The sequence below is a fragment of the Onthophagus taurus genome, chromosome 6 (genome assembly GCF_036711975.1).
Source record: "Onthophagus taurus isolate NC chromosome 6, IU_Otau_3.0, whole genome shotgun sequence".
NCBI classification, from domain to species: Eukaryota; Metazoa; Arthropoda; class Insecta; order Coleoptera; family Scarabaeidae; genus Onthophagus; species Onthophagus taurus.
In genome coordinates, this window is record NC_091971.1 from 19,276,726 (window position 1) to 19,290,295 (window position 13,570).

General features: G+C 33.7%; 4 protein-coding genes and 1 long non-coding RNA gene across 11 annotated transcripts in view; 3 read left to right on the forward strand and 2 right to left on the reverse strand.

Annotated features, from left to right (window-relative positions):
* Nucleotides 1–2,100: 2,100 nt before the first annotated feature.
* LOC111417203 (uncharacterized) lies at nucleotides 2,101–7,562 on the reverse strand. Its single transcript, XR_002706666.2, has 3 exons — nucleotides 7,464–7,562; nucleotides 2,427–3,045; nucleotides 2,101–2,344 (listed from the first exon to the last, which is right to left on the reverse strand). It is a non-coding gene; the product is annotated as an uncharacterized lncRNA (long non-coding RNA).
* On the forward strand, nucleotides 6,447–7,443 carry LOC111417202 (transcription factor HES-2-like). Its single transcript, XM_023049423.2, has one exon. The coding sequence runs from the start codon at nucleotides 6,489–6,491 to the stop codon at nucleotides 7,263–7,265; it is 777 nt and encodes a 258-aa protein (XP_022905191.1). The 5' UTR covers nucleotides 6,447–6,488; the 3' UTR covers nucleotides 7,266–7,443.
* Nucleotides 7,563–8,060: 498 nt separating the features above from the next.
* On the forward strand, nucleotides 8,061–9,049 carry LOC111417201 (10 kDa heat shock protein, mitochondrial). Of its 2 annotated transcripts, none has more exons than XM_023049422.2 (2): nucleotides 8,061–8,224; nucleotides 8,483–9,049. In XM_023049422.2, exons 1-2 carry the CDS (start codon nucleotides 8,222–8,224, stop codon nucleotides 8,789–8,791), a joined length of 312 nt encoding a protein of 103 aa, XP_022905190.1. In that variant the 5' UTR covers nucleotides 8,061–8,221; the 3' UTR covers nucleotides 8,792–9,049. The 2 variants fall into 2 exon arrangements, with proteins under 2 accessions (XP_022905190.1, XP_022905189.1); XM_023049421.2 differs by lacking the exon at nucleotides 8,061–8,224 and adding an exon at nucleotides 8,279–8,386.
* On the reverse strand, nucleotides 9,037–9,744 carry LOC111417200 (mitochondrial ribosomal protein L20). Its single transcript, XM_023049420.2, has 3 exons — nucleotides 9,573–9,744; nucleotides 9,408–9,518; nucleotides 9,037–9,350 (listed from the first exon to the last, which is right to left on the reverse strand). The coding sequence occupies exons 1-3, from the start codon at nucleotides 9,657–9,659 to the stop codon at nucleotides 9,102–9,104; spliced, it is 447 nt and encodes a 148-aa protein (XP_022905188.1). The 5' UTR covers nucleotides 9,660–9,744; the 3' UTR covers nucleotides 9,037–9,101.
* A 178-nt stretch (nucleotides 9,745–9,922) lies between these two features.
* Nucleotides 9,923–13,570, forward strand: part of LOC111417197 (activated Cdc42 kinase-like) — a 29,740-nt gene continuing 26,092 nt past the window's right edge. For 2 of the 6 annotated variants that reach the window (XM_023049412.2, XM_023049417.2), the window contains exons 1-2: nucleotides 9,930–10,089; nucleotides 13,421–13,508. In XM_023049412.2, coding sequence (XP_022905180.1) covers nucleotides 10,074–10,089; nucleotides 13,421–13,508 — 104 coding nt within the window. In that variant the 5' untranslated portion in view covers nucleotides 9,930–10,073. Of the gene's footprint in view, nucleotides 10,187–13,420; nucleotides 13,509–13,570 lie in introns of all 6 variants that reach the window. The other 4 variants (XM_023049414.2, XM_023049413.2, XM_023049415.2 and 1 more) reach the window with 4 other exon arrangements.

Genomic DNA, 13,570 nt, shown 5'->3' on the forward strand with positions numbered 1-13,570 from the left:
ATGCGGAGGGAGATAATAGAAAAAGCATATGGTACACTTCAAATTTTCAACATGGTCATTAAAGATGTATCAAGTGAAAAAACTGTATCGCTCTCCAAGCCAATCCTTTTTCTCAAAGTTATGTTCAAAAATTGTTTCAACTTCAAAGGAACAACTGCAATTAAGATTCCGCGACTTTGCGGCTCAAGTTAGAATATTAGATCATTAACGGAAAAAATTAGGATTCTATCCAGAAAATAAGTATTCCATGGCAAAAAAACACTTTGTTGCAAAGTTTGCTCACTGTATATTGAAGATTCTGTCACTACTGTAAGAAATGTTTATTCAAGTGTCGCGTCTTCATCAGGGGCTTTCTGATTGTTGATTGATATTAAAGAACAAGCTCAAACTGAAAAGGAGATACAAGTACAAGTTCAACTGCACTTGGAACAAAAGATCTAGTTATCTTTATGGATTTTTGATTAACTTTTCTAAGTAACATTACATAATCAAATTATATCTCATGGACAAGTCACTTAACATTTTTAGCTCTTTCGACTTAACTTGACTCTTTTCAGTGAATCAGAGATACTGGATCTTTTTGAAAAGAAGCATTACTAATAATCTTAAAGTTCCTTTATTACCTTGAACCAGATTTTTCTACCTGATCGTTGTTGTTCTCACTTTCAATATCACGTAATCGCCAACAATTAACAACACCATAGTTTCGGTGTCTTTTGTACACTCTCATAAGCACTCAATACTATCGTTTTAAAAATTTCCCACTAAGGCGAGAAAGCTTCCATTTCTAATTGAATCTAACCGTGAATTTAAAAACTGTTTTCACTTTGAAATCTATGCTCAATAAAGTAACGGTGCTCTACGCAGGATTGCTGATAAATGCGTTTAAAACTTTCTTATTTATCATTGTAAATAAAAAAGTAAAATAACGTGCGTCCATATCATCCAGTTTATATCATCCTTAAGTATTCTTATATCAATCGTCAAATAAATCAACCTTTAGCAAACTCAAAAAAATATTGAAAAGAAATATACCTATATACAATAATATTTAAAATTATCTAATTCCGGTATATTTTATATTTATTGATCTGCACTCCGGAACATGACGTCCTAGGTCTATAGCGCTATTAACCCAAAGGATATGAGACCCTGGTAGTATGCGGTTAACCACATGTAGGTAGAATGTGGTTGAAGTTAGATTCAGATTCGAATTCGTAGTAAAGTCAGATTTGAAATGTGGGTGTTCAAACAAATACTCAAGTACTCCTAGTAACACTCTGTAAAATACAGCCACATGTACATACGTATGTGTGTAAACACGAAAATAACATTTTTATAAACTAGCACTTTAAACAGGGATGGACGAAATATGTTGTGCGAACCTCTATCTCTATAAAATATTCAAATATAAAATTTCAGTGAAATCGTGTAGCCGGAAATGGTATTTTATTTGAATGCACATCTACAATTTTTCATACAAATGCCCTTTAAAATTGATACAACTAATTCAAATATCGTATAATTCCTTACAATTAGGATAAACGATCAAATATTTTCAATCAAAACGTGTCGTTGAACCTCCTTTATTCAAATATTAACTAATTTTTGTCCATTTATATTTTATGTACACGAATTCTTTAATTCAATCACAATCGCGAAATACTTCGGATTCGCGAAAGAATTTGGTTTGATTTATGAAATATTACAAGCACACATTTCAGATTTTGAAACTTGAGGTCTCTTAAAAAGCCTTATTATCAATCTCTGATTATCAATGTCTCTTTTACGACATGGTTCTCATTAATTAACAAATATTATTCCAAATTCTGGAATAATTCAATTATAAAGGTGGGTTATTAATAAACTTAAGTTAAGCGAAGGGTTAAAGTATGTTGCGTTACTGAGTACCACGAGGTTCCACATTTTAAATTCATTGTATCTCTTGAGGATTTCAACATCACGAATCGACTTGAACGGTATCTATGTATAATGAACCTTTTATCCCCATCTTGCCACCATATTATCTCTAGCCATAACTCGGTTAGCTGGATACTATGCTCTACTTAATGCTATACTTTATTGTAACTAATACAGATAATCATGTTATGAATTTATTTGTTACTGAAGTACATATATTTCTCATCATTATATGCTTTCCGTCTCTTTGCCGTTTAAATCAAAAATTCATCAACCTGAATAACATTGCTTGCAGTGACTTTGAGCGCTTTAGACTGGAAAACTTTAAACGAGATATAAATTAATTTTCGTTGAATTTTCAAATAACTTCTCTTTTGCAGCTTTTCGTATTGCAAGTCCTTGCAAAAGTTGCAAACCATTCACCCTGAAAGAAAGACTTACATTATGTAATCACTTATTTTTGGGTAATGAACTCAAGCTTCTGTATAGTGAGCTCAGAGATATACTTTTGAGTATCAATATCATTTGGAGAATTCTCCGCTTCCCGACGTGTAGACTGTCTTAATCAAACTTCCAATCGTCCAATAATCAAGAGTTCCATAAGCACTCGGTGATGCAAAGATCAGCTTATTGCTGGTGTTGTCAAAGGTTTTTGAGTATTTTTGACATCTAACCTATGAATATCTCAATACTTTCAGAGTGCTGCCCGATTATCCATCACGGTTTCATCAAAAGTACAACTGCACAATATCTCTCTTAAGTATCACCGATGATATTTTACATGATATTGATAAAAAGTTTAACAGCCACGATTTTTGTTGCAAACATTGACGGTTATTCTCAGATTTTTTAAAATATATACGCCTTATAATTTGTATTCCTAAACTTTTGAAATCATACAAATTCCAATCGTATCCTAACGTCTTTACATTGCTATGTTCTTATTCAATACTGCAAAATACTCGATCCGCTGGTAAGAAACAATGTCTCCTAACTGGAAAATACAATCCTATTTTCTGTAATGATGGTGGTGTTCTTTGTAGGAACAAAAACATCAAGCTTTGAAGTACATGTTGATTCTTGTTTTGCTCCCCACAGCCATCACAAAACAAACTGTTTAATATGCTATAGGTCAAACAAAACAATGTTAACATTTTAGGTAGATCTCTTTTAAGTAATTTATAAAATGTGTTCGTCTTTAATTTATATACCCTATGTTGTATTCTTGTTATTTCATTTCATCTTTTTCTGATTTTATCTATTTTTTTTTGGCATTAAGCATGTTGAACACACATCAGTTGATGGAATAGAAAATTCATCAACTGATCATATAAATACGAAGGCTTTCACAGTCGGTCTTAATTGAACTAAAACTGAACCTACAACTAGATACATTCAGGTTTAGCAGTCATTCTAGTTCTAGGTCTAGTGTTAGTTCTGGTGCTAAGGTTAGATCTAGTTTTAGTTATTAGTCATCGTTAGATTGTTGTGTATTTTTATTGAACAAAAACTAGACCTATAAACATTCGCGTTTAGCCGCCTTAAAAGATGCACTACTAAACCCGAATGTTTCAAATTCTAGTGTTAGTTCCGGTTCAAGTGTTAATTAGAGGTAGAGAGGTTCGCGTGGTTTTAACATTGGGTTGAGAGTTGAGTTGTTGAACAACTTGCAGTTAATAATGAAGGACTGTGATTCAATCATGTGTACAAATTTGTTTCTTGCAACATATTCAAACACAACTTTAACTGTTGAGTAATACTCAGTGTGATGAGATCCTAATTAAGTAATATTTAAAATGATGAAAGTTTACATATTGACTCTATGAAGTTGTCGTTTATATCAAATTTAAAAAAAAAATGTGAAGGATGAAATAGAGGCCTTATTGAGTCTAATCATAGGGGCGCTATATTGGTATAAGAATGCGACCCAAAAAGTCTAGAAGATTACCTCCCTAATTCCTATTAACCTTGTTCAGAGTAAAGTTACACCTTATTTGATAGATTTATTTCACACTATACTCTGTGTGAGACTAGTTTTTTCATAATTACAGGAGGAGGCTTGATCCATATCGACCAGTTGTTATATAATAAAAATTACAATAAAAATCTAATACTTTTTCTGGTCATTATCTATTTAATATCTTTCCAGTTTCCCAGTTAGATTACGACAACGAATGATGGCCTTACTAGTAAAGTATGAAGATGACGCACGCATTGCTTGAAAGCCTTTCTTTTCAAATATACAGGAATATCGCTTATGAAGATGTATCATCCTTCTGTTTAGTTCGCTTGTTTGATTATTATCTCTCGATACACGAACCTCATGGCCAAGATATATGGCTGCGATGCGAACCAACTGAAATCAGTACTTTAAGAATAATAGTGGAAAAGACAAAAAGAGATAGAGTTAGGAACAAAATTGTAAGAGAATTTTGTGGATCCAGAGATGTCATGAGATTTGCTAGGGGAAAAATAAAAAAATTTAATGAATACTTCCAAAGAATGGAAGAAACCTGGCTGATTAAGACAGCAAGAGACCAAAGATTAGCTAGAAAGAGATCGCGGGAGACTAGGAAGTTGGATTTCCAGCTCTAATGAAGCACCATGAATGATGCGTAAAAAACAGGTTACAACCTGAATAAAAGAAGAAGAATAATAAGATCTTAAACGAACTACTTAATTTTCAATTGGAAATCAACAATCTCATGGATCTTGGATTTGATGGAAGTGCAATATGACTAGAAAAGAATCAAACAACAAGAATTAATGAAGCACAAAAACTGAATTTAGTCATTAATATTAGACTTATACTCAATTCAGAATATTGAAAGTTGTTTTTCGAGCATTAAAGAAATCGTTAAATATTTTCGAAGAGTATTACGTAAACGAGAATGGTCGGTAGTGAAAACATAAACTTTCCCGAAATATATGTACATTTTAAAGCTAATAACACCAGGAATGTGTTTAAATTTGTTGGACAGTTAAGACAAAGGCACAAATCGCACACAACTCTATACTGAGATGGAACATGAAAAATAATAAATATGTGATAGTGAAATGAATGACATTTGGAAAAATTATTTCCAAAACCTATTAAGCATAGAAACTGATTTGGAAATAGACAGCAGTCCGTCACACCAAAGAAAGGATAGTGTCATGGAACCTATATCAATCAGTGAAGTTCAAAACGCAATCACTGCGTCAAAACATAGAAAGGCATCAGGGATTAATGACATACCATCGAAAGTATTCAAAATAGAAGTATTCATTATCACCAATATTGATGTTAGAGCTTCGAACAAGATTTGTCCTAAATTTTGTTGATATTTAGCCCGACTCTTGCACACGCCTCCTGTATACGTTCAGCATCAGTTTCATCTCTCCAAGACTATCCGAAATAAGAACTATATCGTCCGCATCAATGTTTATACCTTTTTGGGTCCAATCCAGTTGTTCTGTCTCCAGGACTGTGATGAACAATTTGGGTTCAACATTATATCGCCTTGTCTTACCCCACGCCCAATGGGTATTCAGACAGTACTTTCATGCAATTTTACCGTCCTTTTGCCCCGGAATTTGCCCTTGAAAATGAATACCCGGGTATTTAACAACACTGGATATGATGGGTGTGCGACTAAGACAAGTACCAGGCCTCCTGAGAATCTGGATGAACTTCGACACCAGCTAGAGGTTGCATGGAACGAGATACCCCAGGAGGACATCGACCACTTAATAAAGAGCATGGATAGAAGAATTAATGCATACATAGCTGCGCGTGGGGATGCAACCCACTACTAGCTTTTTCTTGAAAAATGTTAATTTTTGTTTTGTTTCTTTCAACTAAACTTTCATCGTTTCTTAGTTAATAATAAAGCATTATTTTACCAAAATTTCAAAGTTGCAGTCTAATTCTCAATGGGTGGTGTATTTCATGTGAAAGTGAGTGTAATTTAAAGTAACTATTGAAACAAACATCCTTGTGTCGTGGTGCATATTCCAACTAACCAATTATGAAAAAATCTTGTTTAAAACGTACTTAGAGAGAAACCTGTGTTAGTCGGAGCCTTTCAAGATGTTTACCTGTTCTTTCCTACCTATTTTCGCATAATAAGCGTAGTCATAGCGTTTTAGTAACATCTAACAACATGATTTTGTAACCATATAATTTGATTTCTGGTCGAACATATACGCATTTAAACCAATATGTTAAAAATATAATTGTTCTGTTACAATTTTTAAATTGTTGCGATCACGTTTCTTTGTCAAAGAGTTAAATGTCAATCAATTTTTTATTACCAACTTTTTTTTTAATAAAAACCATCCAAATAAAATTCAAAAACTTTTTTTTTGGATTCTAATTATTCTTCGTCTAGACTTGACCCGTCGACACAAAAAGATCTATTTAAACAACTTGGCGTCCCCGCCGTTCTGGTATCGCTGTCTTTGACGGGCGCGTGCCGACGCCGTCGGCGTTTCCCCTCCTCTCGACGGCGGCTTTCGCACACGCGGTGGCACTCGCACACGCGCCGCCGCCGTCGCCGGGCGCGCCTCGTCGCGATGAGCCAGTGATGACCGCGAAGAGCAAGCGAGCGCCAGCGGAGCCCCGCAGAGCCAACAAGCCCCTCATGGAGAAGAGACGGCGCGCGCGCATCAACCAGAGCTTGGCCGCTCTCAAGGCCCTCATTCTCGATACTGCAAAACAAGACAACGCCAAACACTCAAAACTTGAAAAAGCGGACATCCTAGAGTTGACCGTTCGCCACTTCCAAAGACATCGAAGTCTCGATCAACCAGGAGTTCATCGTTACAGAGCCGGTTACGCAGATTGCGTGAAAGAAGTTCAAAGATACTTGGAAACTCCGGATGCTCACACGATGACCGTTGTGGATGCGGGTGTTCGCCAAAGGTTGCTGAGGCATTTAGATAATTGTATATCCGAAGTTGATACTGACATAAGAACACCTTCATTACCACCACCGGCTTCTTCAGTCGAAGAACGACTTCAACCTCCAGATTCTTCTTCTTCCTCTCTAGAAGAAGTTAATAACAATGCTGATTCCAAATTTCCCCCAGGAAAAATGGTGAAAAACTACGACGGAAACTTCGTATTCGTACTTCCTTCACATTATCTTCAACTTGCGACTGCGTTGGGGATTAATCTTCGGCCTCCAGAAACAACGGTTCCACCTATAATTACTGTTAAAGAAGAGAAAGTTGAGCTTGAGGATCATCCTCAACACCATTTGGTAATGCGACCAGATTTGGTTGTGGAACCGAAATGCGAGAGGCCATTGGACTACAGCAGGAACAACGATGGGTGTGACAACATGTGGAGGCCGTGGTAAGAAGATGTTGGGAAGGGGTCAGTGCGCCTTTAACGGACGCTATGTTGTGAAGAAATTTCTAGTCGTTCCTTCTGCACTTTCGCTGCGGTCGGAATCTGTACATGGTTGTATATAATTGTAGATCTTAATATGTATGGAGATGTGTATATCGATCAATAAAATAAATGTTGTAAAAGAATTTTGACTATTTTTACTCACCCCATTTTTTTCCAAAATAAATTTTAAAAAATTAATAAAATGTTATTAGAATAATTTGCAATAAGAAAAAAATTAACAATAAAATAATTTGACGTTTGATTGACGTTTAATATGTCACAATTAAAATAAAAAATGTCACTAAATAAAACCGTCTTTTTTAAACACCTTGTTTAAAATCTTTTGTTGTTTAAAATAAAGTTATTTTTTTTGTTCTTTATAATAACCGCAAAATAAATGTTTAAAAAAAATAACTTATTTATTTTTTCGGAAAAAAGTAAACAATTATTTTATCGCCATCTATCATGTGTGTTTGAAACTACTAAAACGCCTAATATTAATCTCAGCTTTACCACAACATTCTTCGAAAATTCGACAACAGATGACGGTTAAAAATGATATATTTTATTCTATAAAAGTGATATATAATAGCTATTTATTGTGTTTAATTCATTTTAAACATTAAATACAACATTAAACAAAATTTCGTAAATAACTTTATAATATTAAATATAATTGTATAAAACTCCGAAGATTTCTGCTTTATCATTGCGCAATAGTCGACTTCTGTACCTATATCGATCTCTTTCTTGCTACTGTATTTAGGTATTTACGAAACAAGGATGGATTAATTCTGGGTGTTATCAGCACGAGGTCTAGAAAGTTCCTCCATTGCGGCATTTTCACATCGTGTCAAACCGGCATCTAATCTCCTTTAAATCTTCTTTTTGTAAATCAACTCAAACTTTATTTAAAAGAAAATGGTAAGTTGAATAATTTTCGTTTAATCAAAATCAAGTTGGTTTACGTTAAATCGATAAAAAAAACAATTGTTATTGACATCATCGTCTGCCATTTCGCACGTTTTTACACCGCTTTACCCACGTTTTTTTACGGTTTTTACATCCGAGATGTTAGCTGAACTGGTAAATTTCATTTCTTACGTTTTCTACGAACATTTTTATTATATTGATTATTTCGCCGAATTTGTTAATAAAATATCTTAACCTAACTTTTTGTAGGCTGGTGCTGCGGCGAAAAAATTCTTCCCAATGATGGATAGGGTTCTCGTGAAAAAATTCGAAGCGATGACCAAAACTAAGGGAGGAATTGTTATTCCCGAAAAGGCGACTGCTAAAGTCTTGAAGGCTACCGTGGTTGCTGTGGGACAAGGTTCTCGGAATCAACAAGGCGAATTCGTTCCTTTGACAGTTAAAGTTGGAGACAACGTTTTGTTACCGGAGTATGGTGGTACCAAAGTCGAAATAGATGAGAATACCGAATATCATTTGTATAGGGAATCAGAAATTTTGGCTAAATTTGAATCGTAATCAATGTACGGGAGTGTTTTTTTGAACTGATCTTTTTTAATGTGCTAGTTAAATGTTTGCGCGTCCTCAATTTAATTATATTGGATCTGTTTGATGCGCAAATAATAAAACACCTTCTGCCTCTCCCTTGAAGTTGAGGTTTTGTCAAAATTATAACTTTAAGGGAGTTATTTGGATGACAACAGCATTTGTTGTATGATTTTTTTTAGTTATAAATTAGTTGTTACATTTGTATGAAATAAACATTTTTACTACAAAGTTTTTGCTTTTATTCATTAAATCTACTAAATTATCCAAACAACCTACATAATTATCTACCCTTTTTGTTTGTAATAACATCTAAAGGTAATCTTAAAGCTTTAATTTCTCCCAATTCATCTTCTTTACACTTAGCATTGGCTACATTTGTTAATGCTTTAAAAGTGTACGGTTCCCAACATGCCAAATCAGCCAAAGTTTTTCTATTTAAAAGAATGTTACTTCTTGCTAATCCTTCTCTAAAATTGTTATAACTAATTCCGTGTTGTTCACACCCCGCAACAATTCTAGTATCCCAAAGCTATAACATTCAAAAAAATTAAAATATAATTTTGAATGGATTTGGAGGTTATGTTACATTTGCCATGTCTTGTTTCTTTAATTGTCGTCCTTTCGTTGCGTATACTAAAGCTCGATGTACATATCTAATTGCTATGCTGTAACAATTACGCTTTCTTCCTTGGAAATGCTAAAAAAAGTTGAAATTAATTTAGAGGTTATGATTGATGAGAGAATTTTTTACGGCTGCTAATTTAAAGATTTTGCGTTTACGCCAGAATTCATCTGGACCTCGACTTCTAATTAGATTTACAACGGTAGTAAATACCATGATGAATTTATAAATAATTTCTTTTTTCCGGTATTTTTTTAGGTTAGTTATTTAGTACCAACGTGAGTTTTTTGTAAAGAACGAAATCCCTAAGTTAAAATAAATAAGTACGTTATGAATAATTAATTCGTAATACATATGAATCATTGACGTTAAAAAATTCTTTAAACAATCTTACAATTGTTTGTTTAATTAGATATTGGCGGTTTTATCAGTAAAAATGATTTAATGTAGGGAATTTTATTGGGTGTGAATTGTGGAATGCGAGTTTTGTTGTCAAATATGGCGTCGTCGTTTGACAGCTTTGACAGTTACTAAATATAAATACACACAAATGTTTATCGAGCGCAATCGTATCGGGCCCGCGGTAGACGCTAATGTAATCAGATAAACATATACGACAGTGAGTCACAAATGGAAGTGCTTCCAGGTATTTAGTTTAGACCGTGAAAACGGTCGTAGATCCCGATCTGTGTGTCTCTCTCTCTGTGTGTATTATTCCTCGTTTTTCCTCTTATTAGATATGGGTATGAAACTTTCTATTTAGATATATTTGTAGATCTATCATGATAGATAAAATTTTTGAATGAATTTATCTTTGTTATACTCTATTTTTTTAATTCGGAAGAGTAAAATGAAAAGTCGCGTTTACACTGTGTAATTTTTCAAAGCTATTTTTTGGTGGGACTTTTAAAATTCAGAGAGGTTTTTAAATAAACTGTAGCACTAGTTAGCATAAATTATCACTATGTTGCATATTTTTATTAAACTAACACTAGAACTAGAAAGTATTGGGTTTAGCTAAACTCGTTATTTTCTAGTTCTAGGTCTAGTGTTAGTTCTAGTTTTACACTAGCATTATCACTAGAACTAACACAAGACCTAGAACTAGAATTATTTGGGTTTAGCCGTCTTGAGAGACGTGCGTCTAAACCAGAATGTTTCTAGTTCTAGGTGTAGTGTTAGTTATAGTTTTGCATTAGCACTATCACTAAAATTAAGACAAGACCTAGAACTAGAAAAATTCGGGTTTAGCCACACGTCTCTCAAGACGGCTAAACCCAAATGATTCTAGTTCTAGGTCTTGTGTTAGTTCTAGTGGCAGTGGTAGGTAGTGCTAGTTAGCATAAAATATCATTTTGTTATCATTAAAAATTATCAATATCATTTATTGAATTAAAACTAGAACTAACACTAGAACTAGAAAGTATTGGTTCGATATTTTCTAGTTCTAGGTCTAGTGTTAGTGCTAATGGCAGTGGTAGGTAGTGCTAGTTAGCATAAGATATTACTATGTTATATATTTTTATTGAACTAAAACTAGAACTAACACTAGACCTAGAAAGTTTCGGGTTTAGACGTGCGTCTGAAGACTAAGAATTATTAGTCTGAAGACGCACGGCTAAACCCGAAACTTTTTAGGTCTAGTGTTAGTTCTAGTTTTACACTATCACTAGAACTAACACAAGACCTAGAACTAGAAACATTCGGGATTAGCCGCACGTCTCAAGACGGCTAAAACCGAATGATTCTAGTTCTAGGTCTTGTGTTAGTTCTAGTGGCAGTAGTAGGTAGTGCTAGTTAGCATAAAATATCGCTTTGTTGCATATTTTTATTGAACTAACACTAGAACTAGAATGTATTGGTTCGATATTTTCTAGTTCTAGGTCTAGTGTTAGTTCTAGTTTTATACTAGCACTATCACAAGAACTAACACAAGACCTAGAACTAGAAACATTCGGGTTTAGCCGCACGTCTCTCAAGACGGCTAAACCCGAATGATTCTAGTTCTAGGTCTTGTGTTAGTTCTAGTGGCAGTAGTAGGTAGTGCTAGTTAGCATAAGATATTACTATGTTGTGTATTTTTATTGAACTAAAACTAGAACTAATACTACACCTAGAACTAGAAAGTATTGGTTCGATATTTTCTAGTTCTAGGTCTAGTGTGTGTTAGTTGTAGTTTAACACTAGCACAAAGAATTTAATTTCGTAAATGTTTGGAAATGCCTAATTCAGTAATAAATGAGTGACCAGAGTTGTAGAAAATTTAATGCGAGTTAAAGATCTAAAAACTTCAAAAAATCACACTGCATTTATTTTTAAGAGTTATATAATGAGTTATGTGACAAATTGAACATCAAACCTTCTATTTTAAGATGGTACATGGTATATAAGATGTTTGATTAAGAAAATTTTTAGAAAAAAGTGTTGAAATTAGGTTAAGTTTGAAATTGTGCAAAAAGTAAAAATTTTGTAAAATCACTTCGAGCTTATTTTTAAGAGTTAGAAAACGATTTATATCTCAAACTGAAGATTAAAGCTTCTATTATAATATGGTATATGATACATACTGTGTTTGATAAAAAACATTTTTAGAAAAAAGTATTTGAAGAAATGTTGATATTAGGTTAATTTTGAAAAAAGTAAAAAGTTCATAAAATCACGCCAAGCTTATTTTTAAGAGTTAAGTAATAATTTATATCTCAAATTGAACATCAAACCTTCTATTTTAAGATGGTACATGGTATATAAGATGTTTGATTAAGAACATTTTTAGGAAAAAGTGTTGTACACAAACAAGAACTAGTGATAGTGCTAGTGTAAAACTAGAACTAACACTAGACCTAGAACTAGAATCATTCTGGTTTAGCCGTCTTGAGAGACGTGCAGCTAAACCCGAAATTTTCTAGTTCTAGGTCTAGTGTTAGTTCTAGTTTTGATTCAATAAAATTATACAATATAGTAATATCTTATACTAACTGGCACCTATGATTAGCCGAATGATTCTATTTCTAGATCTTGTGTTAATTGTAGCGGCAATAGTAGATAGTGCTAGTTAGTTAGTATAAGATATTACTATGGTGTATAATTATATTGAATCAAAACTAGAACTAACACTAGACCTAGAACTAGAATCATTCGTGTTTAGCCGTCTTGAGAGACGTGTGGCTAAACCCGATTGTTTCTAGTTCTCAGTCTAGTGTTAGTTTTACACCAGCACTATTACTAAAACCAACACAAGTCCTAGAACTAGAATCATTCGGGTTTAGCTGGCTTGAGAGACGTGCAGTTAAATCCGAATGTTTCTAGTTCTTGGTATAGTATTAGTTTTAGTGGCAGTGGTAAGTATCGCTGGTTAGCATAAGATATTACTATGTTGTATATTTATATTGAACTAAAACTAGAACTGACACAAGACCTAGAACTAGAATCATTCGGGTTTAGCCGTCTTGAGAGACGTGCGGCTAAACCCGAATGTTTCTAATCCTCGGTCTAGTGTTGGTTCTAATTTTACACTAGCACTAACACTAGACCTAGAACTAGAATCATTCTGATTTAGCCGTCTTAAGAGGCGTGTGGCTAAACCCGAAACTTTCTAGTTCTAGGTCTAGTGTTAGTTCTAGTTTTACACTATCACTAGAACTAACACAAGACCTAGAACTAGAATCATTCGGGTTTAGCCGTTTTGAGATACGTGTGGCTAAACCCGAATGTCAACAGGCAACATCTAGAATTTTCTTGTGTAATTTTTGCTTAAAATTTTTTGGCGGTTCAATTTGAAAACACTCTTCCGAATTAAAAAATAGAGTATAGTGCATGTATTAAGCTTTCTTAAATTGTAATTTTTGTAATCACCAATAATATAAATTCCTGATGATAGTTTTTTTAAGAAACCGAAACCAGTAGAAATAAATTTTTCTTAACCTCGATTATTTTTGTCACTTAGTTACCAGTTTTTTTCGTTTCTGTTTCTTTTATAGAGGGCATTAGCGCCCCTATTAAAAAGGGGCCCGGGCTTTACGAGTTTTTAGTCGAAGCCGAATTGCAACAGTACTTTAATAGTTTTAGGTAGGTCTCAAAATTGTTTCTATCGCGCCATTTTCACCCCATTCTTATTTTTGTTAATTCTT

Excerpts from the sequence above, each read along its gene's own strand:
- LOC111417200 (XM_023049420.2), bottom strand. The coding sequence starts at position 9,659 with ATGGTATTTACTACCGTTGTAAATCTAATTAGAAGTCGAGGTCCAGAT. Across the intron at positions 9,519-9,572 it reads AAATCTTTAAATTAGCAGCC|CATTTCCAAGGAAGAAAGCG; the intron begins GTAAAAAATTCT and ends AACTTTTTTTAG. Across the intron at positions 9,351-9,407 it reads AGAAACAAGACATGGCAAAT|CTTTGGGATACTAGAATTGT; the intron begins GTAACATAACCT and ends TGAATGTTATAG.
- LOC111417202 (XM_023049423.2), top strand. The coding sequence starts at position 6,489 with ATGACCGCGAAGAGCAAGCGAGCGCCAGCGGAGCCCCGCAGAGCCAAC.